Consider the following 23,833-nt stretch of genomic DNA (forward strand, 5'->3'; position numbering starts at 1 on the left):
TGTTTACCTCTAAATGAACACAGTGGTTTAATAAAACTGTAAAGTTGTTTTTTCTTAAATATTTTATTGAAAAAGAGAGAAACAGCTCACTTCCAGAATTTCAAACCATCTGCATCACAGTTGATGAAGAGGAGGATGATGAGGATGAGCCTGGAGGGGGCGGAGCCGTTACCAACCCCACCTGGGAGAAGCGAGTGGCAGTGGAGAGAGAGGGTCTCCCAGCCTCTTCATCCTCTTCATCCTCACTCACAGGAAGCATTTCCATCATCAGAGTTTAAAACGACGAGATTACATAGAAAATCTGATTCCAGAAACTGGAATTGAGGAGACGTAGCATTCCGGCGCGCTAGCGCTAAAGATGAAAACATGATCCAAGTTTAAATCAGTAATTTCACTGAAAACTAGACCCGCAGATACCAGTCAGAGTGAGATCTCTCTTTCAGAGATGGGCCAATTTCTGCTGATCGCTTGAAAACCACTAGCTCCCCCTCGTGGCCACTGAGCAAACTGCAGCTGCTTCAGCTTCTGTCCTCCCTGAAAACAGATCAGCTGATTCTTACTTCAATAAAATCCTAATCAGGAAAAAATGATAAAATCTAAATTTGTTTTTTTTTATCTATTTCCATTCAGTTTGAATATTTCTAGGTAATTTCTGGAAAAACTAGAAGCAGAAGCAGAAACATTGGACTGCTTCAGGGCCAGAAAAACATTTTCATCGTTTAACAAACACGGATTAAAACCACAACCTGAAACCATCAGCTGTCAAATCTAACGTCCAGCGCTGGAAGCACGATTGGATCCAGATGGTTTGAAACGGAACCAAAATTACATCCATACAAAATAAAATAGAAAATCAGCAAAAAGGAGAAAAGTGGAAATTTAATCGGTCCAAAGTCCGCCGGTCTGTTCTTGATAAACCTCGATGACGTCTTCGTCTTCCATCCCCAGCTGCAGTGGACAGACAGAGAGGCAGAGACAGGGTTCATGTCAGACCTGGAAAAACCTGGACGGACCTGGAAAAACCTGGAAGGACCTGAACCATATGCAGAGCACAGAGACCTGGACCTGGATAGACTGACCTGAACTAACCTGGACCAGGTAATTCCAGGTTATTCCAGGTTATTCCACAGAGACTGGTTACCTCTTTGGGAGTCTGGTTATCTGCGATTCTCTGGCCCTCGAACAGAAACCGTAACGTGCTCGCTGGGACGCCCTGCAGACAGGAAAACATGAGGGGTCAGAGGTCAGGAAGGGTCACGGGTCAGGAGGGATCAGAGGTCATACCTGTCTCTGGCTGTAAGACTCTTTCAGCTTCTTTAGATGCGTCGTCATTTTGACCTTGAAGTGGATTTCGCTGCTGTCCTGTGCGGAGAAACGGCGCAGCTTTTTCAGAGACAGAAACCTGCTGAAGCTTCGGAGGCTGACGGCAGCGACGGCTTTAACCACAGAAGAAGAAACGCGGCTGCAGGCTCGTTTGATGAGGTTTATATCCAGCAGGAACGAGTGTTTTACCAAATTATTGTCCTGCTGAATCTGACGGGTCCAGATCCGGTTCAGACTGAAAGTGTGGCAGCATCATGGGGGAAAATGCAGTTTGATTTAATATCAAACCTCAAATCCGTTTTAGGTTCTGAGCTGCTAATCCAGCCTGAAGAAGTTCTGCAGAAACTGATCCAATCGGCGCCGGTAACACGGCTCTGAACATCGGCAGAGTTTCATCATTGGACGGTTAGGGGGGGAAAAAAAAATATCACTATTTTTTTCATTTTAGTGATTTTCAAACATTAAAAGGTAGAAGGGGAATTAATAAGAACATAACTGTGCTGTGAGGAAAAAGGTGGGAGGATTTCAAATGAAGGAATTAAATAAAACTCTACTGGCTAATAAAGTAACTAAACTGTTGGTAAAAATCTGACCTGCTTTTCAGAGCATTTCCATATTTCAGAGTGGACACGGCTGTGAAGCTTCATAAATCAAGATATCAGGATAAACAGACTGGATTCAAAGTAGTCGATCCGCGGTCGCTAACAGATCAGATCATCTTCGTGTTGTAACCCAACATAATCTGGTTTCATGATTAATCCTTCTGGTTTCATCCAGATTAATAGTCCAGGAGGTGATGCCTTAACAGAGTCCACAACAAAAACACTAAAAGAGTCAAATAACTTCAGAAGTGAATTCCAAGGATTAGTTTCTAAAGGGCAGTTTCTTCTTGTGGTGAAAATAACAGAGCTGATCTTACAGCTGAATAAAAGACCATTCCAAATTATTTTACTAAAATTTATCACAATTAAATCAAAGATTATGTGAGAAACGTAAGAAAATAAGCATTTATTGTGCTTTTGGTCCGATCTTTTCACATATTTGAAATCTTAAACCTAAAGTAGCAGCTCACATGATAACTTTGTTATTCTTGTAATCTGGATGAAGCAGGAGGGATTAGCAGATGATCCGACATTAATTTGCGCGTATTAATTCATATAAATGAGCATCAAATAACCGACGGCCTGACCTGGCCGATGACTTTTAGTTTGATGTACTCTCCATCCTTCTTGTCGCCCCCATCTTGACTGGAAGGTTTTGTCTCCTGAAAATAAACCAAACAGAGAAATGTCAGCGAGGCCTGGACGTTTCCTCTGATGCATTCACCACCGAACCTCACACTCTGCACGGCTCGGCCATTTGGACCGTTTTGTTTTCTAGCAGAATGGTTTTTCTAACCGAATCGAAACAGAAGCTAAAACTGTTGAGTTTCGGGCCTGAAGCTACATCAGCTAGCCGTTAGCCCGTTAGATAACCAGATCCTATGAACAAAAACAGGCATTAAAACACTCGTTTTCTGCGGCTGCGCGGAGGAAACCCAACATGAAACCGAACCGATCACATCTCACCGTGTCTGACATGTTCGTCTCTTCTCTGTCCCGGTAAACGTTCCCACAGTGGATGTAGCGCTAGTTCCCAAACGGCAATGTTGTGAGAAACCTGCAGCAGCCGGAAATGACGCAGGGAATGTTTTCAAAATAAAGACGGCGTCCTGCCAACCGGAAAAGCAAAAATTCAGTCAAAGTAAAAGCTGTTTCGGGAGATAACGTTTTGTTTTATTTTGGTTTTTTAGAAATAAGCTGCAGGAGTCTCAAACTCCAGTCCTCGAGGGCCGCTGTCCGGCAGTTTTTAGATGTGCCTTAGGTACAAAACACTGGAATGAAATGGCTTAATTACCTCCTCCTTGTGTAGACCAGTTCTCCAGAGCCTTAATGATCTAATTATTCTATTTAGGTGTGGTGCAGCAGAGACGCATCTAAAAGTTGCAGGACTGCGGCCCTCGAGGACTGGAGTTCGAGACCCCTGCAATGATCCACTCTAAAGCAATGAATGAATAGGATAAGAATAATGAATAAGACTTTACGAAGAGAAGGGTATAATCTAACTTGGTTTGTGCCTTTTTCATCAGAAAACCTAATAGCATTTAAGATTAATGGAATCTGGGAAACGGGTCCAAGTTTAATTGACTCTGCTAAAAACAACAACCTTAGATCATTTATGTGCTGAGATGTTTTTATGAACAGATAACAACTTAAAATATCAAGCTGGTTGTAGCCGATCTTAACTATGTTAACAATAAATCTATTCATTTAATCTCTCGTAATTGATCTATTCTCAACCCATAAAATCAAATTTCATAAGATTTTAATTTGGCACAAATAAGCATTTGTATATTACATCTGTGATCTGTATTAAAGCATTTATGGGAGACCCTTGATGATGATGCCCAGAACAGCATAAGCAGATTTATTTTTTAAATAAAACATTTATTTCTGCTTTAAATTTCAAACTTTGAAGTTGAAAAGGAAAACAAATGGAAGTTTAAATTTTATTTAATTTTAAAATAGTTTAAAAACAAAGCATTTGAAAACCTACTTGCTTAATAAAATAAAAACTGAACAAACAGTAGTCCAGATCAGAACTATTAGATTTTTCTTTCTGTCGTGATCTGACATCACTTCTGACTCGTGTTTTTGTTGGACTCATCCAATGAGGTGAGGGGTTAAAATCAATCAATGACACTAAAATAAAAACAGCCACTTCCGGTGGTTTGTCTGCAAAATAAATCAAAACTATGAAAATGCTTTGAAAACCAGATGTCGTGCTTTTATGTTTTTCAAATAAAGCAGCAGACTTCCGGTTAGTTCTGCTCGCTAAACGCAAACTTTACTCATCTGTGGCTCAACAGCCAGCGAAGCTACCATCAACCGGGGTTTGCAGCGCCACAAAATGACAGCTGTGAATTAATTTCTGTCTGCTTTCTGTCTCAAACACACGGGGAGAGTGTGTCGGACATATTCCTGCCCAGTCATCCCTACCTCCGGAGGGACTCTGCGGGATAAACTGCCAGCTTATCGGGCCTCGTCGTCGTGGCCCAGCAGGGCTCGAGTGAAGTTGGGAGCCAAACTTCTGCTTCCTCCAGCTGCTGTCCGCAGGGCCCGGAGCTCCCGTCTCCGGCCCTGTGGATGAGGAAGTGAATCGGGATTAAATAGCCCGCAGGTGAGAAGGGACTTCCGGCGGAACCTGCTTTGAGTGTTGATTTTTGTCTGTCTCGGTTGTGTTGCAGCGTAGCCTGGTTAGCTCTGCGGCTAGTCCCAAAGTTTAGCATCAGCTTAGCCTGATAACTTCCCTGGCCTGACAGCTCGCTGTGTCCAGCTCCCTGCTAACAACTTCACCCTCTATATGAGAGGGTTACAGTTCATCATTTCATCTGACTATCTGTGCTGGGCCTGTATTTCTAAACGCTGTTAGCTTCTTATTTACGTCCATAATGATGCAGTTAGTAATGTAAAACCTGCTAGCAACAGTTGTTGCTGTTAGCTTCCGGGGCTGTAGTTCAATTAAAGCTGGGTAATAATTATCTACTGATAACCACAGAAAGCTGCTCTTCATGCCTTATATAACAGCTGATAATTAATCAGCTCCACATTTGGGCTTATTCTGATCTGATTCCGTGTATTACAGTCACTACTCTGTTTGCCTCGTTTCAGATGAAAACATAATTAACGCGATTAAGTTTAATTTACTTCCGTAAGTAACACTGGAACTGAATGAATTACATAATGTCATTCTGACAGACAACAGAACATGTGGGTTTGGATAAAAGATCTACTAAGGATTTGGTTTGGCTTTAGAGCTAACTGCTCTGAAACAGACATGTTAGCATTAAAGGAGATCATGTGTAACGTCAGTACTTGGGTTTTATTGATGCCTTTGGTCGTGTGAATCATGGAAAACAGTTTGATAACAGAGGAGAACACAGATATCTAATTGTTTATTAATATTGCTTTCTGTCACTGAATGTGACCTGAGGAAAAACTGATGCTTCAATGTTTGGGACAGGAAGGAAGGAAGCATGTCATCTCCTTTGGGTGAATTAACGCCTGCATCATCAGTCACCTGATGAACGCTGAGCAATTGGTGGGTTTTTTATGGCTTTACTAGCCTATAATACCAAAAAGATCAACTTTATGATTGTTAGGAGCAAGGCAGAGAAGAATCTGATTAGTTCTGACTGGTTCTGTCCTAATCCTCTGAAATCAGGTGAGATATTTGGGAAGTGAAAGAAGAGACGAGCAGCATTGATTGATGTCTGTTATGGCTGCTAGTCCATACAAGTTATGTAACTAAATAACTAAATGTTTCTTTTCTACATGCTGGAGTCGTGCCGATCATCCGAGTTCAGCTGCAGGAGAATTTCAGCAACAAGTTTCGGTCACATCATGTGTTCACCGGATTTACCAAGACTTTGACCAAGTCTGGAATAAAGACTGGTGGATATTTAGAATAATCTTCAGTGTTTGTGATACTCTCTGCTCAGTCTGATACATCAAACTGTGTTGATACTGAAATTCCCTGTAAAGGTCATGGTTGGTGACCCCAACCGCTCAGAGACCCAAACATAGAAGAGTAATGCTAAATCAGCTTTGAGTGTGGTATTCAAGCATAATTATGGAAAGCTTAGTGGAAGGAAGAACTGTGGGAAAGCAGAATAACTGCGGCCTTGAGGGGAGTTTAGAGGTTGAGAAATGAGCACGGCCGAACCAGCAACAAGTTGGGGAGGGGTGGGAGTCTAAATGAATGATCCATGTTAAAGTCCAGAGTCGGGGATGATCTGGGTCGTCAGACCAGCTGCTGGTTCTGGTCCACTGGGTTCTTATTAAGCCTAGACAAGGCAGTGTCCAGAACATCCTGGATCCACGCGTTCAGAACCAGAACATTTGGGGAAAAATGAGTTATGTCTCTTGTAGATTTTTCTCTGGTCTCCATCCTGAAAAGCGGTTCACTGATCCGGTTTGCGATCTGCTGCTGCAGGAAAAGGGAGTCCCTTTGATGGGAGAGTCGTCCGTCCGAGCCTGCCGGGTCAGTCGCCGCACCATGATGGGTAAGTCTGCCGGTCAGCGACGAGCGGCGGCCTCCGCCCGGTCGGTCGGTTCTGCTCTACTCATGACTTCGTTTGACCTCCCAGATGAGCAGGAGGCCCTGAACTCCATCATGCAGGACTTGGCCGAGCTGCATCGCTCCAGCCGTCCTGCGGCCTTCCTGTCGGAGTTGGGGAAACCCAAAGCCTCGTCGCCCAAGAACCAGGTAGCGTGTTCGGTGGGAGCGGGAGGCGGCGGCCGGGCCGAAGCCTCACGACTTCTGCTTTGTTTCCCCAGAACGACGTGAGGGTCAAGTTCGAGTTCAAAGGAGAGAAGAGGTAAGTTTTCACGTCTTGTTGCATGGTCCTGACCTTCCTACCCTCTGACCTCTGTCCCTCTCCGCAGGATCCTGCAGTTTCCTCGGCCACTGAAGCTGGAAGACCTGCAGGCCAAAGCCAGGGTGGCCTTTGGTCAGACCTTGGACCTCCACTACACCAACAACGAGGTATGTTCAGAGCCGAGCTGCGGCGGCCGGTCTGCCGCTGCCGGTCTGCCGCGGTCTCTAAGCTGTGCTTGTCACTGATGCAGCTGGTGATCCCGCTGACAACGCAGGACGACCTGGACAAGGCGGTGGAGCTGTTGGACCGCAGCGTTCACATGAAGAGCCTGAAGATCCTGCTGGTGCTGCAGGTAGACCCTCCGTCAGTCAGCATGGAGGTCCAATCGGTCCCGATGTTCTAGATGTTCACTGTTTCTGTCCACCTGTGTACCGTTGCTCAAACTAAATGAGTCACTGACGCGTCTGGATTTCTCCTGGAAAAGATTCCAGGCCTCCATTTAATGCAGAAACACTACAAACCTGCAAGACTCGCTGAATCTAAACTTCAATATCAAATATTTGATTACGAAACCCTGATTCGGGGATGGACTGTAGAAAGCAGCTTCAGGTGTTTTTGTTCCTCCAGAGCGCTTCATCCAACATGGACCTCCTGCCGTCCCGCGAGGAGCTGGACAACACGGGCTTCCGGGCCGGTGAGTGACGTCCCGGCTTCCTGCGTCTCCAGGTCTCCATTGGTCGTGACTTTTTGTCCTCTCCAGGCTCCCATTCAACAGACCGCAGCTCGCCTCCTCCGGGGTACATTCCCGACGCGCTCCAGCAGGTGGCGAGGAACGGCTCCTTCACCAGCATCAACAGCGAGGGGGAGTTCATCCCAGAGAGCATGGACCAGGTGCCAACACTTTGAATGACCCAAACTGGGCTTCATGTCTTCCAGATCAGGTGGTCCTTTACTACCACAGCTACAGAGGCTCCTTCAGATCATAGGGCCAGTTTGGGTCATCAGGTCACCTTGTAGAACCAGTTTGGGCTGAAGGCAGGCGGACGCTCTCGGTTTCCCTGGGTTACGGTTAACCCTAACCCTTTTCTCTGGACGTGTTTCTGTCCTCCAGATGTTGGACCCGCTGTCCATGAGCAGTCCGGAGAACTCTGCGTCTGGAAGCTGTCCGTCGTTGGACAGCCCGCTGGACAGGTCAGCACCTGGTTGCTATAGCGATGATTTCAAGCTCGGAAGTTCAGGATGAATCGGGTTGTTTTTCTTTGTTCTGCCAGCGATTACCCCAAGTCCAGGATGCCTCGAGCGCAGAGTTACCCTGACAACCACCAAGACTTTCCAGGTGAATGGAGATTGCTGCCACCTGGTGGCAGTAGCAGCACATTACACCCAGCCTAACCCTAAAACTCAGTGTGGAAACTGATGACTAAAATAAACAGATGTGTGGTGTTAATCAACCTCATGTACTCGCTGCTAGACATGCTAATGGTGGAGAAACAACTCTATAAGTTCAAGATGCTAACTAGCCTTAGCATTCAGGACAGGATCTTTTATCAGAAGCGTAACAGAGGGAGAGGGGCGAGCAGCGCCATACATATGGTGACTGTCAAAGTTAATCTGATTGGTAGTTAGTTGACACTGGGAGAAGGCGGAGAGCTGGATTTTTCACTGAATATCAAGAAACTGAGTCAGTTTCAATATGTAAAAAAGTATTTTATAAAAGCTCCTGCTAATTATTGATAAATTAATTTGTTTAAATGTTTTCACCCCAAAATATAGAAACAATAGTTTCACTTCATTTCTATGTGAGGTCAGCAAATCCTGTCATCTTTTGAAAAAGCTAAATGTCATCTGCAAATAATGTGAATGTTTTCTACCAGACAGAAGGTCAGGAGACTCATCGTCCATCTGATGGGGCTGCTGACCTTTGACCCCCTGTGTTTCTGCAGAGTATGACCTCCCTGTGTTTGAGAAGACGGGCAAAGGCGGGACTTACCCGCGGCGGTACGGCGTTCCCTTCGGCCTGCAGGACTACAGCGATGGTGAGCCGGAACTCTGACCGTCTGGGTCCGATGGGTTCAGATCTCTGGCTGTGTCATCCAGCCATTGAAGGTTCTGCTTCCTCTGCAGGCAGAAAGACGTTCCCTCGCGCTCGGCGGACGCAGGTCCACAGCTTCCGCTCTCCGGTCAGCTTCAGCCCCACGGAGCCGTCGCCCAGCACCAGCAGCGGCAGCAGTGTTTTCACCCCCGACCTGGAGGAGGCTCCGCCCGCCAGCTCCGCCCCCGGACCGGCCCCCAACAGGAGGCGGCGCGGCAGCGACATCGAGGCCGGCACCACGCTGTCCGTCATGGACATCAGTCCGCCGAGCCGCTGTGAGTCCTGCGCCTCACCAGAGGACGCTCTTCTTCTACTGTTCCTTACCGTCTCGGTCTGGTCCTCCACAGCACCGCGGGCGCCCACCAACTGGCGGCTGGGGAAGCTGCTGGGCCAGGGCGCCTTCGGCCGGGTCTACCTGTGCTACGATGCGGATACGGGTCGGGAACTGGCTGTCAAGCAGGTCCAGTTCGACCCGGAGAGCCCAGAGACCAGTAAGGAGGTGAGCGCCCTGGAGTGTGAGATCCAGCTGCTGAAGAACCTCTGCCACGAGCGCATCGTCCAGTACTACGGCTGCTTGCGGGACGGCCTGGAGCGCACGCTCTCCATCTTTATGGAGCACATGCCGGGGGTGAGCATCGGTTCTGCTTCTAGTTGAGTCCTGGTTCCGGTCCAGTCCTCTGATCTCTTCCTGTCGGGCCGCAGGGCTCCATCAAGGACCAACTGAAGGCGTATGGCGCGCTGACGGAGAACGTGACGCGGCGCTACACGCGGCAGATCCTGGAAGGCGTGTCCTACCTGCACAGCAACATGATCGTCCACAGGGACATCAAAGGTGAGTCGCCGCTTCATGTCTGCGGCGCCACTTCCTGTCTGGAGACGATGACGAAGCGTTCCTTCCCAGGCGCCAACATCCTGCGGGACTCGGTGGGCAACGTGAAACTGGGTGACTTCGGTGCCAGCCGGCGGCTGCAGACCATCTGCCTGTCGGGGACGGGCATCAAGTCGGTGACGGGAACGCCGTACTGGATGAGTCCAGAGGTCATCAGCGGCGAGGGCTACGGCCGGAAGGCCGACATCTGGTGAGACGCCGCGGCGGTCACGGTTGCTGGTCCCAGTTCTGGCATGTTGTTGATCCTCCTCTCTCCATCTCAGGAGCGTGGGATGCACCGTGGTGGAGATGCTGACCCAGCGGCCGCCCTGGGCCGAGTTTGAGGCCATGGCGGCCATCTTTAAGATCGCCACGCAGCCCACCAACCCGGTGCTGCCACCACACGTGTCGGACCACTGCAGGGAGTTTCTGCGGCGGATCTTTGTGGAAACCAAGCACCGTCCGTCTGCGGACGATCTGCTGCGGCACTTCTTCCTACATTGAAGCCCCGCCCACCCGCAGAGCAGCCAATAAGGCCTTAGCTGAGGGGCGGGGCTGCCTCTGGCCCCGCCTCCTCCCCGGAGCAGAAGGACCCTGACTTTTGGCTTCAGCACCTTAACCTGTCAGAGGCTGGTACGTGTTCTGGACCCGACCCGACCCAGAATGTAATCCACTCCAGAACCCAGAGCGACGACCCAACGAAACACACCCAGAAACTTCCTTTTCAGTCGGCGCCGTGTGCCTTCTGTGGTTCTAATGGCGCCCGACGACCCGGAATGACCCAATGTGACCCGGTCCACCACGGTAGCACCTGGTCCAGAGGTTCTGGCCTCCTGGATGGATGAACTGCCTTCACTCCGTAACCCAAACCCAGCTGACCCAGTTCAGCCGGTGCCATCCGTTTATGCCTTTTCTGCAGCCGGAACCACACAGGATCTCAGCCGGACTCACTGCATCCGACCAGAACCGGCTGGTTCTGGTCTGTTCTGCAGCCACTAACCCCCACTTGAAGAGTCAGCTTCCTGTTCCCATCAAATTAAAAGAATCAGAGTTGGGATGCTTTTAAATTGACCACATGCTCTGAAGGTTTCTGAGCAGCCAATCAGACACTGAGCTGGGGGCGGGGCTTCCCAAGGGGGCGGAGCTTCCTAAAGGTGCAGGTTGGGTTCAGAACCAAAGCTCCGCCTTTCACCTGGGGCCACTAGGTGGCAGCAGCAGGAAGTGGATCAGTCCATGCTGCTGCTGTGATCGGTTGGGTTCTGGTCCCAACAGGAAGTCCTGCAGGCAGAGCCTCCACCACCAGGAGGCGCTGTGGGATCCACTGATGTTTTCTCCCATTTCCTCAGCAGCCGTCTCTGAAGCAGCTTCATAAATCTTTTCTTTGCACATTTTAAACACTGTTTTTTTGTGTGTGTGTGATGAAGGTCCAGTTCACCTCTGCTGAATGTAATGTGTCATTTTCACCTCCAGGGGGCGTTGCGCAGCAGTGGTTCAACTCTTCAGTATTTGTCAGCTGCAGATACACCCACAGTTCTCTCTTTAGCTACTGCTGTCGCACCTGGGGTGTGTGTGTGTGTGTGTTCTGACCTGCAGAGGTACAAACATTAAAATAATGATGAAATGTACAGATGTGTAAAATGAAAATGTCCCTCTTGTTTCCTGTTGGTTGTGTCTTGTAAAGGAAGCCATGTTTCTAATTCTGATTGGTTTGTGACCAATTCGCCTGTTTATATCAGATCTGTATATCAGTGGTACACATAATTTTTAATATATATTTTTTATTTAGTTTGTTTTTTATGGGAGATTTCCTGCATGGTTGGGTCCGAGAGACGCAGCAGAACCATTGGATGGTTTCTGCTTCCAGAATTATGATGACCATGAAAACAATAAAAGATATTTATTTCACACATTTGCCTCTTTTCTGCACATTTCATATCTCTGGAAATGGTTGGCACCAATATGACTCCATTGTCATAATTCAAAGGATGAATATTAGAATATCAACTTTAATGTCCAGCAACTCATTTATTGCCACAATCAGTCTAAAGTTCAAACAGGAGATTAATCTCTTCACTTAGCTTCACTGCTGGTGGAATAAAAGACTTTCTACTTGTTGCAAAAGTAAGTTAAGAAATCTTACAGTCTTTGAACCGTATCAGGGTTTATAGTAACCATGAAGTCCATAAAGTGTTGATGCAGAAATAGAATTAATATAAAACTTCATTTTGTGCTGAAAAGTTCCTCTTTCTACCAAACTGGTCATGTTTAGTTTATTAGTACATTTAGTTCCAGCTAACTACAGTTTACTGTCGAGTCTTCATGTCTCTTAAATGTTGCTGCTTTAATCCAGTTTATGGAGATTTTATGAATGGCTGTAATTGTAGCACAGCAGCTAAAACCTGTAAATCCACTTAAAGATTGTAAGAAACTAACTTTGTAAAATCAGAGCTTAAAATTTTCTGCTAATTTCTTAGAATTCTGTTGGCTTAAACTTGTGACTTTATGTTAAGATGTTTTATTTTTCATTGAGTTTCATCGAATTTTGTCAGCTTTATGTTGATTGCAGTTACCACAACTGGCCAGCAGGGGGCAAAGAATCGTACTCCGTTTGCAGCTCAAGCTAATTGGTTTCAAAAACAAAGTTGGAATCATTATTTTAGTTTAGTTTAGGGAGAAAGCAAACTGTTTAAAATAAGAAAGTTTCCTCCAGCTCTGGTTTGTAAAAATGTTACTTTATGTTAGAGCGAAAAGCAGGTTTTAGTTTGAAGATAAAAGTGAAAATAACTCATTTATTCTGCTTTATTGTAGTTACTATCAGCGACCACAAGAGGAGGAAAATCTAAAGATCAACTACAGTTTATTTCACGGCAGCAGTTTATGTCCAGCTACTGTTACTTTAACTAGGCCAACCTTTTAGGTCACAAGGTCTGATCATTTGGGAAAATAAAGTTGTTTCCTATAATTTTAAGTCGTAGGTCTGTTCAAAATTTATTTGCACTAATTTCTATGAAGTAGTTTTAGGAGGAATCCTGATGGCTTGTTGAAATAAAGCACAAGTTAGAGCTAAGGACGGCCGTTTGGTCCAGTTCAATCACACTAGTCTCCAAGCAGACCAGAGGATGTTCATTGGTTGAAAAGGTTTTTCCAGTCCAATCAACGTGTGGTGTAGCATATGTGTGTGTGAGGCTATTCCTCTAGAAGACTGGACTGCATTTAAGACTCCCGAGTCCCAGAGTCACCTTTCCCACGTGCTGTTCCTATAGGCGGAACCTGGGAAGGCTGATACGTACCGCGCCCCTGGTTTCAAAAACACGCTGTCCGTTAACACCGCAAGGTGGAACCAGCATGCCCAGGAAGCAGAAGAGTTCTCCGTGGATTCTCCTCTTGATCAGGATGTGGAGGGTTGGAAGGGTTTCCTCCCAGGAACAGGATCTAAAGGAGAAAGGGAGAAGTGGATGAGACACAAGCTCTGGAGAAGCATCAGAAGCTGCCAAAGGTGAGCATCCATGTTGCCTTCACAGCTCCTTCTTGTCCATGTGGGCTGTGAAGAAAGCCTTTTAAAGTCCTAGCTGACTGCTTGACTTGTTCCTTCACTAAGAACAAATCAGTGTTTTGTCTGGTCTGGCTGTTGGAGGGCTGGATAAAGGGAACCTACAACCTAAAAACCAACGGTCAGGCCATTTAGTCTACAAAAGAGGCTAAAGGATGACCTGGAACGTCAACCTGTTTCACTGCCTAAACAATTTCAATGAGTTCTCTGTAGTAGAAGAGGTCAAATGCATATTTCTTATCTGCAGCTCAGTGCTTAGCTGCTTTAAAATGCTTTTTTGCGTTTGTGATGCTCAGTTTAGACGTTCGTAACGTCTTGGAGAGAAACTGTGAAGCTCTGGACCTGCAGGATTCAGCAGTGAAGCTGCAGAGTCCACACTGTAAACTCCAAGCTTTCATGGGAGGCACTTGGTTTAAAATGTCCAAGACAGTAAAATAAGTCATTGGACTAATCCTCTGTATGCCCAGGAGATGGCGCCCTCATAAATAAACTCCTCTTTGCTGATTTTGTTTCAATCAGATTCCTGTGATCCCAGACTGGATCCCAACAGAGCACATAAACATCTCTTCCTATTTTATGGCAGCAGATAAGCAGCGGCCATCTTTTCCACATCCTGAAAGATGGTTCTGTAGAACAGGGGAGTCAAAGTCCAGCCCTCCAGTCGCTGTCCTGCAGGTTTTAGATGAGCTTCAGGTACAAAACCCTGGAATGAAACGGATTCATTTCCTCCTCCTGGTGTGGATCGGTTCTCCAGAACCTTAATGACCTGATTATTCTGATCAGGTTCTGCAGCAGAGGCTCATCCAAACGCTGCCGGACAGCGACTGGAGGACTGGACGTTGACACCCTGGTGTAGAAGCTGCTACTGGGAGACGTTAGCATGGCGCCAACTAGTGGTTGGGGTTGTTGGAGCCAACGTTGTGATCAACATGGTTTCCACCACCGACTGGACCTTCACTGACTCTGTATCCCCAGGGTTTGGTTTCTGCTCTGGGTTGAAGATAAGACCGTTAACTTCTCTGTTTAGAAGAAATGGCCTGCGATGCATCAGATCATTGTGAAGTTATTAAGCATTTTAAACCAAGTTTTTACAAAAGAAACAGCTGAACTAGAGGTTTCTCTAGTGATTATTTAAATTCATGTTGTTAAAAGGTTTGAAACATCCATCTTGTCGAGGGAAAAGAAAAACTTTTGTGACTAAAAACTGAGCATTTAAATGTAATGAAAAGTGTAACTAGGGTTTCTTGCAGTCTCTCACTGGTTTAAAGAAAAGGCATTTTGGTCTGGAGCTCTGAGTCCAAACAAGATGCAGAGAACAACAGAGACGAGGAGGAACTCACCAGAACTTCCTGGACCGGGTCAGGCTGCAGGTCCAGTCATTTCTCTGACACTTCCTGTCTACTGGACCGGCTGACGGGTAAATCCTGACAGCAGAACCTCAGCTGGACGGTCACAGGATGGACAGAACTTGGTTCTTACAGAGGTTTCAAAAACTGTAGGCAGAAAATAATCATGTTAGGAAAACGTTTGTTGAATCTTCAGGCAACACGTTGAGTTGAGACATAAAATGGATTTCAGTCAGAAATGAACACATTCTGTTCAGACTTCTGTATCCAAACTTGTATAAAATAAAAATGACGTGTCATTAATGCACAGGATGGATGAATGTTTGATGGAGCACTGAGCCTGTTAGCGTTAGCTACCAAGCAACCTGATCCATTCCTGTTGGGGAAACGAAGAGTCCTGCAGGTTCTGGACGCTCACAGAGTAAAGTTGAGGATTTTCATCAAAGCAGTTTAATGTGTGAGCATGATGGTCAGTCAAAGAGCAATGATCCCAAATATGGCAGCAGGTTTTCAACAGAATGTCTGGAACAGAAAAGAATCAGTGCTGCAACGTCCCAGTCAAAGTCCAGCCCACCTCAGCCTGTTTGAAATGTTGGGGTGCAACAAAGGAAAATGCAGAAACAAATATCTGTTGACCTCAGTAAACTCAAAAAAGAGCTGGCAAAAATGTTTCCACAGCAACTTGAGAGGCTGAAAAAGTTCCAGAAAACCTGAGAGTTTCTGCTGAGTCGTCAGCAGGAGGGTTAGGGGTTAAGGGTTAAGGGTTAAGGGTTAGCTTCGGGTTTTGTTTGTACCAAAAACTCCTAAACAGAAAAGAAAACCCAGTTCCTCTGGAGCTCAAACTGTTTTCTACACCCATAAACTTGTTCTGTCCAGGTTGATGGATCGTAGTCGTCCATCAACAAACAGCAGGAGCAAAGTGCAGATTCCCAGAACTTTGAGTTGAATTGCAGTCAACAGAACCGGTCCAGTACAAAGCGGTTCTGGGCAGAACAAGCTGCCCGTCTGACTTCCTAGAAACAACAACCTACCACACATTTACCACAGGTCCAGCAAATCAGAAGTATTTCAAAAATAAGAATCTGTTGCTGAGTTTTAAAAAGAAAATATATTCAAAATGTCTGAAATATGTTTAGTAAATAAACTGCATCATTTCCTGGTTCAGGAATCTATGTTTAGTTTTTTAGATGTTTTTAGACGTTTGTGTTTCGACTATAAAGATTTTGTTCCAACACAAAGAAAAAGAATAAGTGAAACAAGAAAAGGTTTGGAGCTGCAGGGTGAACAGGCCTGATGTGAGCCGAGCAGAACCGAGCAGGACTGAGCAGAACCGAGCAGGACTGAGCGCGCCCAGTGGGCGGAGCTACAGCGTCAGTGAGTCCAGAGGGCAACAGTCTAACAAACAGCCCCCTCCAGTAACAACCCCCTCCACTGCAGTCGCACGCAAACTGCAGGGTTTCCAGATCGACAGCTGGCAGCTTCCAGGTCCGATGGCGGCGAAGAAAGCGGTTCTGTTCAACTTCTGGGGCGTTGTTGTTCCATCAAAACCCGGCGGGGTTTTTCACAAACTGGAGGAGCTGCACAATTTGCCGCGGTGAGACTCCCATCAGCTGACTGCACTGTAAAACAGGAAGCAGAAAAAAATCAGTCAGATTCAGATAAAAAAACATTTCTTATTATTGTTTTCTATGAATGTTGGGTCGCCATGACGACAGTTCAGAGATTTAGCAACTGGTTATTTCCAGAGTAATTTGTGTTGTTTGTGCTGCAGGTTTTAGTGTTGCACATGGCCAGGCGGCGTTGCACATGGTCAGATTGCGTTGCACATGCTCAGACGGCATTGCACATGGTCAGGATCACTGCACATATAACCAGATAGTCCTGCAACACACTCAAGATGAAGAATTTCAGCTTAAATTCTAATTAAATAGATGTTTATTGACTTTGTGAAGATGTCTGTAGATTAAACAATTACTGGAGGTCATAGGTCAAACTTTAACTGAGTTATTCAGGTTGGGGAAAAGATCATGGTGAGCATGAGTGAAACCTGTTAAAGTCCAGTTCCAGAGGGTGGGAGGACAGCTGGAGGCTATCAGTTCTTCTGAAAATGCATTAGAAATGTTTACATTAAGCAACAATAACTGGAATAATTCATGAAGGAAACCAACACAGTACAACTAGTTTCTCAGGTTTAGTGCTCACACCGTGTGCTTTCAATCAATCAGTCAATCAATCAACCAACCATCACTCTGGTTTTCTGTTTGGACCAAACGGTTGTTGGTGACTTTAGACCAGATGGTGGTTTGTTACTAAATTCTGCTGTTTTGCTCTTTTTTCTTTTGTTCCCTCAGAGGTTTTCTGTCCAGTGTGGCGTCTAAAAGTAAAGGAGCTTTGATTCAGGCAGAAAAAGGCCAAATGACTCTAAATCAGGTGGGTCTGGTTGTTAACACCCTGCTGTCATTTCCTACCAGCTCAGTAAATAAATTGTGTTTCCAGATGATCCCGACTTTTGAAGCCGAATGTTCAAAACAAGCTGAGGTCAGAGGCGTGGCGCTGCCGTCTGATTGGTGCGCCAGCCGGCTGCTGGAGGAGGTCAGAACGGCCATGATGGACGTTCAAGATCTTGTGCTGAAAACATCTGCGAGTCTGCGTTACCACGGTAACATAGTGACCCCAGCTGCCAGACAACCAGCAGCTTTTTAAGCAGTTTGTCAGAGTTTTTACCGTAAACTTTGATGTCAAGGAGTTCTGACCGCAGTCCTGGCCAATCACTGGCTAGACGACAGCGCCTCTGGAGACCACCCGGCCCGGCTGCTCTGTCTCCTGGGATCCAACTTTAACCTGCTCCTCCAGTCCTGCCATGCAGGTCACAGAGTGCCAGAGGTCGCCATGTTCAACTCTGCTTTGGACCAGCTGGGGGTCCCATCACAGCAGGTGGGCGATATCCCTTTAAGAGCCACACAACAGCTGATTCCTGATGCAGCAGCTGAACCCGACCAACCCCTCCAGGCCCTGTGGCTCGATGTGGACCAGGAGAGTCTGAAGGCTGCAGAGACGGCAGGGATGGAGGCCGTCCTGGTGGAAAACCTGGAGGCTGCTCTGCAGAAAGTGTCCCACTTCACTGGAGTTCAGGTTCAGCAAAACGGTTAATCAGTTAAACGGTTAAAAATTAACCGTTTAACTGATTAACTGAGAGAATCACAATAATACTGAAAGATTCAAATAATACTAATAAAAATGTTGGGTGAAATTGATGGAGTGCATAATTTCACAATCATATCTATTCATGATTTCTAACCATGTACTGAAGCAGCAGGATATTCATGACTTGTTGAGCATCGGCTGCAGCTTGAGGACGAAGTCTCCTGATGTATCTCCTGATAGTAGCTGTAGGTCAGAGGTCACCGACCTCTTAGAGACTGGGAGCTGCTTCCCGGGTCCAGAGCAACACGAAGGGCTGCTGGTTTGATTCAGACATAAATATTGTTGTCTCAGCCTTTATAACAATAATACATATATGTATATATGATCATATTAATGTTAGGGATTACTGACAATAGTTATCAGTAATAATTTATCATGGCAGATATGGTTCATTACTATCATGTGATCAGAAGTTCTTAGTTCAGAGTTGTGAGTTTGATTCCCTGTTGGAGATTTTCTGTCTGATTCTAAATTGTCCAAAGTGACTGAGAGTCTGGATTGTTGCAGCTGCAGCTGAACATCTGGAGGCACTGAGAGATTTTCCTTTAAATACAAACAGAAAAGTTATTATTATTTTATTATCCAACCCTCTTTACTATTAACTAAACTGTGGAGAGAAGAGAAAGTTATTTTGTGCCAAAACATTTTGTATGAAGCACATCAGTGTGAGTCTGTGGGGGTCAAAGGTCAGCCAGAGCCTGAATCTGATTGGTCAGTTTGTTTTTTCTGTGAGTTAAAAATGATGAGTGGAGTTTGAATCTCCCGTTGTTCTAAGATCCTGAGTTTTTTACAGTGTTCGGTTCTGTTGGGTCGTCGGTTTATTAGTTTTTTTTGTGGTTTGGTGAACTGAACAGCTGACGGGTCGCCTGTTGAAACCAGGAGATGTTGAATAAAAATGTCCGACAGATCAGAAGGTAAAACTATCACTGACCTGCAGGAGAACAACCAGATCTCCATCATGTGAGTGTTGAACAAAACCAACACAAAACTAAACCACTGAAGCAGAACACACTTTGTTTTATTTTAACACAAACGATGTTAAATAATAAAGACATGGAAGTGAAGCCTATAAACCCAGTAGATCCACGTCCAGAGGAGGATGTAGATTCCAGGTCCAGGTGGTGTCAGAGTCCAGAGGAGCAGAAGGTGAAGCAACAATGTTTGATTCATTGGGAACGTTTCCACTAGATTAAATGGTTTAACCCTCAGTTTTAGCTCCACGCTCAGGAAGAGCAGCAGAGGTCAGTTAACTGGTGACCCATCAGCTCTGCAGGTCAGGAAACATCAAAGAAGCTCATAAACCGGCGACCCAACAGAACCGACCCGGTAAAAAGCTCCACCGGGATCCAAACGGCTCTTAGAACTACAGGAGGTTCAAACTCTGATCATTCAGTTTTAGGTTACAGAAAAAACACCAAATAAACAAAAGCAAACTGACCAATAAGATTTAGGCTTTGGCGTGACCTTTGACCCCCAGACTCAGACGTACAAGATGTTTTGATACATAAAATCTTTTTATTTCTCCACAATTGTGTTAATTGTAAAGAAAGTTAAATAATAAAAATTTCAGAAATTATTCTTTTCTTTTTTTACTTCAAGGAAAATCTTAAGGTAGGCAGAGAGGGAGCAGCCTGCAGGCGCCGCCGCCCTCCGATAAAACCCTGCAGGCGCCTGCGCAGTTCTGAACTTTAACCCTAGAAAACAGTTTCATGCATAAAGCAATTTCTTTTAAACACTTTTTGTAATTTACTTTTTAAAAGAATCTAAATATAAACAAATGTTATTAATTCAATGTAAAAACAATAAATTAAATCATTTCTTTGGCAGTGCTCCCTAATGACAGTGGCTATTTTTAGAACTTCCTCCACGGCGACTGACCAGGTCGCCTCGGGCCACCAGGGGCCCGCGGGCCCCGTGTTGGTGACCCCTGCTGTAGAGTCTGCTGAGGTGTTGCATCCCACTCTTCTTAAAGGTTGTTCATCAGGTCACTAGGGTTCTGGGATCCAGAACCTCTCCAGAACCTCTGGGATCCAGAACCTCTGCAGAACCTCTGGGGTCCAGAACCTCTGCAGAACCTCTGGGGTCCAGAACCTTCGTGGCCCTCGTCATGTAGAATTCCCTCTACATGGTGACTCGGCTCACGGAGGTTTTCGGATCCGTTAGAGGTTCTGTGGTCTCAGCAACCGTTTGCTGATGATGCAACCTGGATAAGTTGGAGCATCGTCTCCATGGATACTAAACCAGTTGTTCATCCAGGGCACAAGTACGATGGGCCCAGTGAGCCATTTCAAAGTGGGTTCAGGCCCGTATGGACTGGACACGGCTGTAAACGCCAATAGAGGCTCATCTCTATGCTGGTGGTCAATCGACCTCCATCAGAACCGCACTGACCCGCCAACACCCGGACAGGCAGAGTTTGAAATGTTCTGAGTGGAGAGTCTCTCCTCCCTTGAGGCAGCAGTGGGGGGCGTGGTCTGAGGAAATCCACTGATGCCTCTTCCTGTCTCCATGTTGCAACCTGGACATTGTTCTTGTTCTTGGAAAGACTAAAGATGTGAATCTTTGTCTCACCTGACCATCAAACATTTTCCCAGAAGTCATCTGGATACTGAAGATGTAAGATGGATCCTCCAGGGAAGGGTTCAAGTTTTGTTCTAGAGACGACAAAGTGGTGACATGTTTAGAAATGACTCAAATTTAAGAAAATTCAGACTCACTGAATTTGTGGAACTGTTCACATAAACCATTCAACTAAATTCACTGACATTCGTAAAGAGACGATGGGAAACTTCCAACATGATCTGTGACAGTTTTCATACTGAACTGAGCTTTAACAGGAAGGAGCCGAGTCTTTGTGACATCACCTGAAACCGTGTTTGTTGCAGGCGGTTGGAGCAGAGAGTCCTCCCATCCCCTGCAGTCCTGACCAGGTGTCTCATGGATACGTGGCCCTCAGAGTAACGACCCTCCTCTGCCAGCCAGTCATCCAGCCTGGAGACACAGAATAATTAGTGCTGTGATTTCAGCCTGGTGTTCGGACCCACTACGTGGAGATGGGCTGCGGGCCGCCGGTTCTGCTGTGCCACGGCTTCCCAGAGAGCTGGTACTCCTGGCGGTACCAGGTGAGCCTCCCGGTTCGGTGTCGCCGACGTGTCGCCGTCTTCACACCTGCTTCCTCTCTGGCAGATTCCGGCTCTGGCTGCCGCTGGGTTCAGGGTCCTGGCTCTGGACATGAAGGGATACGGCGAATCCACAGCACCCCCTGGTGGGCACACACAGAAATACACTCAGTATAAAGTCGGTGTTTACAGTCTGATGATTGGGAAATGTTCCCTTGCAGACATAGAGGAATATTCCCAGGAGAAGCTTTGCAAGGTCTGAACTCAGCAACATGTTCAAATGTGGCAGAATTCAATCTGGAGACTTTTATGCATTTCTCCTTCTGCAGGATCTGATTTCCTTCATGGACAAAATGGTAAGAAATAAATAACCCTAAGAAAAATGTTCATCACAGGTGACTTGTCTTTCTGGTCCTCCAAGTCCATCCCACAGGTCACCCTGGTGGGTCACGACTGGGGCGGCATCCTGGTTTGGACTATGGCCCGGTATTTTCCAGAGAGAATCAGGTAAAAACTCAAAGTTACCCACATTTCTTTGGAAAGTCCAAGTGACAAAATGTCCTTTTTGTGAAGGGCGGTGGCGTCTCTGAACACTCCCCTGTTCCCACTGGACCCGTCCAAACCGGCTTCAGAGAGACTGAAGGCTCTGCCTGCTTTTGACTACCAGAATTACTTCCAAAAACCAGTAAGTCTGCTTCACTGGGAGAACCAGAACTGGATCTAGACCACTTCTTCCCGACAACATTTCAACTTTCAATGCACAAAATAACTCATTTTAGAGTCAAAACCAAAAGACTTTTTACCAACCAGCATTTATTGATTTCCTAAATCTGTGTTGAGCTGCAACTGAATGAATGAGAGTCTTTGGATCGACTTGTATTAAATAGTTTAGGACACAGAGTGTGTAATTTGATATGAACTATGCTGCAGTTTTAATATAAAATAAACAGAATTAAAATAATAAAAACTTGATGCTTTTAAATGTTTCCATCAGGACTATTTTTTAAATCTGCTCTAAATTATTTCAAAACCTTTTTATCAGACGTTAAACTGATTTTGGTTTGGGGACATTTTCCCTCCTTGAAGGACTTGGTTTCGTTTCCTGGGTGACCCTGAAGTGGATCCAGTTGGTACTTTGTTCAATCTGATGGTTTTCTTCTTGGTTCAACAGAAGAAACTTTGGGAACGTTTTGCAAAGTGACTTTAGAAGAACTTGAAGTCAGGACCAAACCTTCCTGCAGCTTTCAGACTCTCTTTGTTCCAGGGCGTAGCCGAGGCCGAGCTGGAGAACGACTTGGAGAGAACATTCAAGATTTTCTTTTCCAGCAGCCGTGAAGCCGTGAGTAGAACCAGACCAGCAGAGTCGGGTCAGGACAGAACCATCAGCTCTGATCACACGTGTTTCCTCAGGCGGGTCGTCCGGCTATCAGCACATCGGGGGTCTGCGCTCGAGGTGAGGACGTCTGCCGGTTTAAGGCACAGGTCAAAGGTCAAAGGTGGGTTTCTGTCGGGTCTGTGCTGATTGGCCGGGTCCGTCCCTCCAGGTGGGCTGTTTGTGGGTCTGCCACAGCAGATCCCTCGCAGCTCCATGCTAACGGAGGCCGACCTGCGCTACTATGTGGATCGGTTCAGAGGGAGCGGCTTCAGGTCAGGCTCAGTCAAAGTCCGGAGATTTTAGGATGAACTAAAATCCTAAAGTTTCTCCTCCATGTTGGGTAACAGGGGACCGCTGAACTGGTACCGAAACAACCAGGCCAACTGGAAGTGGATGTGTTCACAGCCCACTGGGAAGGTTGGTGAGCGACTGGAGCAGCTGGAGTCTCTGATGGTTCACACCGACGCCCTGAAAGAAAGCTTGGACACACACACACTGCAGCACTTCTACACTGAAGAGTTTGAATGCATCTCATCTGTTACGACTCAAACAAGTCACATGCAATGTTTTCATTTACATCCCATGAACACAATTCATCCACAAGCTCAGCAGAAACGTCCAGGTTGTCAGCAGAGTTCTGAAGAAGTTCAGGTCCAGAGGAGAAACTTGAAGAGTTTTCATCTCCTGACATTAAATCAATAACTTGTTTTGATCCAAACCTTCCTGAACGCCCCAAAATAAACTCAGTTTATAGTCACTAAGTTTACAATGAGTTATGTTCTAGTTATTTAGTTTGATCCTTTATTGATCATCAGATTTGACGTCCTGATGATTCTGAGCTGCACATGAAACCAGCTGCACATTTCAGGGTTTGGATCTTATTCAAACTTGACAACATTAAACCTTTTTTACCTTTTCTGATGCATCACAGTTCAGCTTCTCCACCAAACATTTTCCTGCTTCCTCTCACCTGGAGGCTCATCAGGTGGATGGAGCCAGGACCCATCTAAAACTGGGACCGGACCGGACCGGAACCGGACTCCTCCCGGCCTGATGGGTTTTGTTTTCTGATCTTCCTGACGCCGCCATGTTGTTTCCAGGTGGCCTTGCCGGCGCTGATGGTGACGGCGGGGAAGGACCCCATCCTGCTGCCGGCGATGTCTGACGGCATGGAGGGTCTGGTAAGCGGCGCGTCCGGAAAGCGGCGGCGTGGAGCCGACGGGTCAGGACGTCACGGGTCTGTGTTTCCCTGCAGGTTCCCAACCTGAGCAGAGGTCACATCGAGGACTGCGGACACTGGACCCAGATGGACAAACCGGCCGAGACCAACAACATCCTGATATCGTGGCTGAGAGAAACGCACGGACCGCCGGCGCCCAAACTGTGACACAGGAACAGGAGAAAAGTTACATGAAAACCAGAGAAATGTTGGGAAGGAAGGAAACAAGGACAAGAAAAAGAAGAAGGAGAAAAAGAAGCCAAGAGATTTGAATGAATAAAACTAAAGATTTCAAAATAAAACACCAAAGTCCTTCTG

At 46.3% G+C, this 23,833-nt stretch overlaps 3 protein-coding genes and 1 long non-coding RNA gene across 8 annotated transcripts; 2 read left to right on the forward strand and 2 right to left on the reverse strand.

Moving 5' to 3' along the window:
* Positions 1–44: 44 nt before the first annotated feature.
* sumo1 (small ubiquitin like modifier 1) lies at positions 45–4,504 on the reverse strand. Of its 3 annotated transcripts, none has more exons than XM_044109345.1 (6): positions 4,362–4,504; positions 2,892–3,034; positions 2,513–2,587; positions 1,285–1,362; positions 1,142–1,213; positions 45–948 (listed from the first exon to the last, which is right to left on the reverse strand). In XM_044109345.1, exons 2-6 carry the CDS (start codon positions 2,901–2,903, stop codon positions 880–882), a joined length of 306 nt encoding a protein of 101 aa, XP_043965280.1. In that variant the 5' UTR covers positions 2,904–3,034; positions 4,362–4,504; the 3' UTR covers positions 45–879. The 3 variants fall into 3 exon arrangements, with proteins under 3 accessions (XP_043965280.1, XP_043965279.1, XP_043965281.1); XM_044109344.1 differs by having other exon boundaries at positions 1,090–1,213; positions 4,362–4,499; XM_044109346.1 differs by having other exon boundaries at positions 861–948; positions 1,080–1,213; positions 4,362–4,499.
* On the forward strand, positions 4,407–11,609 carry map3k2 (mitogen-activated protein kinase kinase kinase 2). Of its 2 annotated transcripts, XM_044109343.1 has the most exons (16): positions 4,407–4,542; positions 6,358–6,427; positions 6,512–6,630; positions 6,702–6,742; positions 6,810–6,909; positions 6,993–7,094; positions 7,370–7,436; positions 7,503–7,633; positions 7,854–7,933; positions 8,014–8,078; positions 8,686–8,778; positions 8,867–9,109; positions 9,182–9,462; positions 9,537–9,666; positions 9,736–9,913; positions 9,987–11,609. In XM_044109343.1, the coding sequence occupies exons 2-16, from the start codon at positions 6,376–6,378 to the stop codon at positions 10,204–10,206; spliced, it is 1,902 nt and encodes a 633-aa protein (XP_043965278.1). In that variant the 5' UTR covers positions 4,407–4,542; positions 6,358–6,375; the 3' UTR covers positions 10,207–11,609. The 2 variants fall into 2 exon arrangements, with proteins under 2 accessions (XP_043965278.1, XP_043965277.1); XM_044109342.1 differs by having other exon boundaries at positions 8,867–9,462.
* Positions 10,687–15,747, reverse strand: LOC122826944. Its single transcript, XR_006369903.1, has 2 exons — positions 14,593–15,747; positions 10,687–13,134 (listed from the first exon to the last, which is right to left on the reverse strand). It is a non-coding gene; the product is annotated as an uncharacterized LOC122826944 (long non-coding RNA).
* Positions 15,748–15,980: 233 nt separating this feature from the next.
* Positions 15,981–23,832, forward strand: ephx2 (epoxide hydrolase 2, cytoplasmic). 2 transcript variants are annotated; one of them, XM_044109347.1, is made up of 18 exons: positions 15,981–16,192; positions 16,950–17,028; positions 17,095–17,257; positions 17,342–17,532; positions 17,608–17,730; positions 20,688–20,759; positions 20,829–20,924; positions 20,989–21,067; positions 21,143–21,177; positions 21,251–21,277; positions 21,343–21,428; positions 21,495–21,606; positions 22,186–22,260; positions 22,332–22,374; positions 22,466–22,568; positions 22,644–22,713; positions 23,397–23,477; positions 23,552–23,832. In XM_044109347.1, exons 1-18 carry the CDS (start codon positions 16,089–16,091, stop codon positions 23,681–23,683), a joined length of 1,671 nt encoding a protein of 556 aa, XP_043965282.1. In that variant the 5' UTR covers positions 15,981–16,088; the 3' UTR covers positions 23,684–23,832. The 2 variants fall into 2 exon arrangements, with proteins under 2 accessions (XP_043965282.1, XP_043965283.1); XM_044109348.1 differs by having other exon boundaries at positions 16,007–16,192; positions 22,644–22,717; positions 23,552–23,693.
* The last annotated feature ends 1 nt before the right edge of the window (position 23,833 follows it).

The sequence above is a fragment of the Gambusia affinis genome, linkage group LG24 (assembly GCF_019740435.1).
Source record: "Gambusia affinis linkage group LG24, SWU_Gaff_1.0, whole genome shotgun sequence".
Taxonomy (NCBI): domain Eukaryota; kingdom Metazoa; phylum Chordata; class Actinopteri; order Cyprinodontiformes; family Poeciliidae; genus Gambusia; species Gambusia affinis.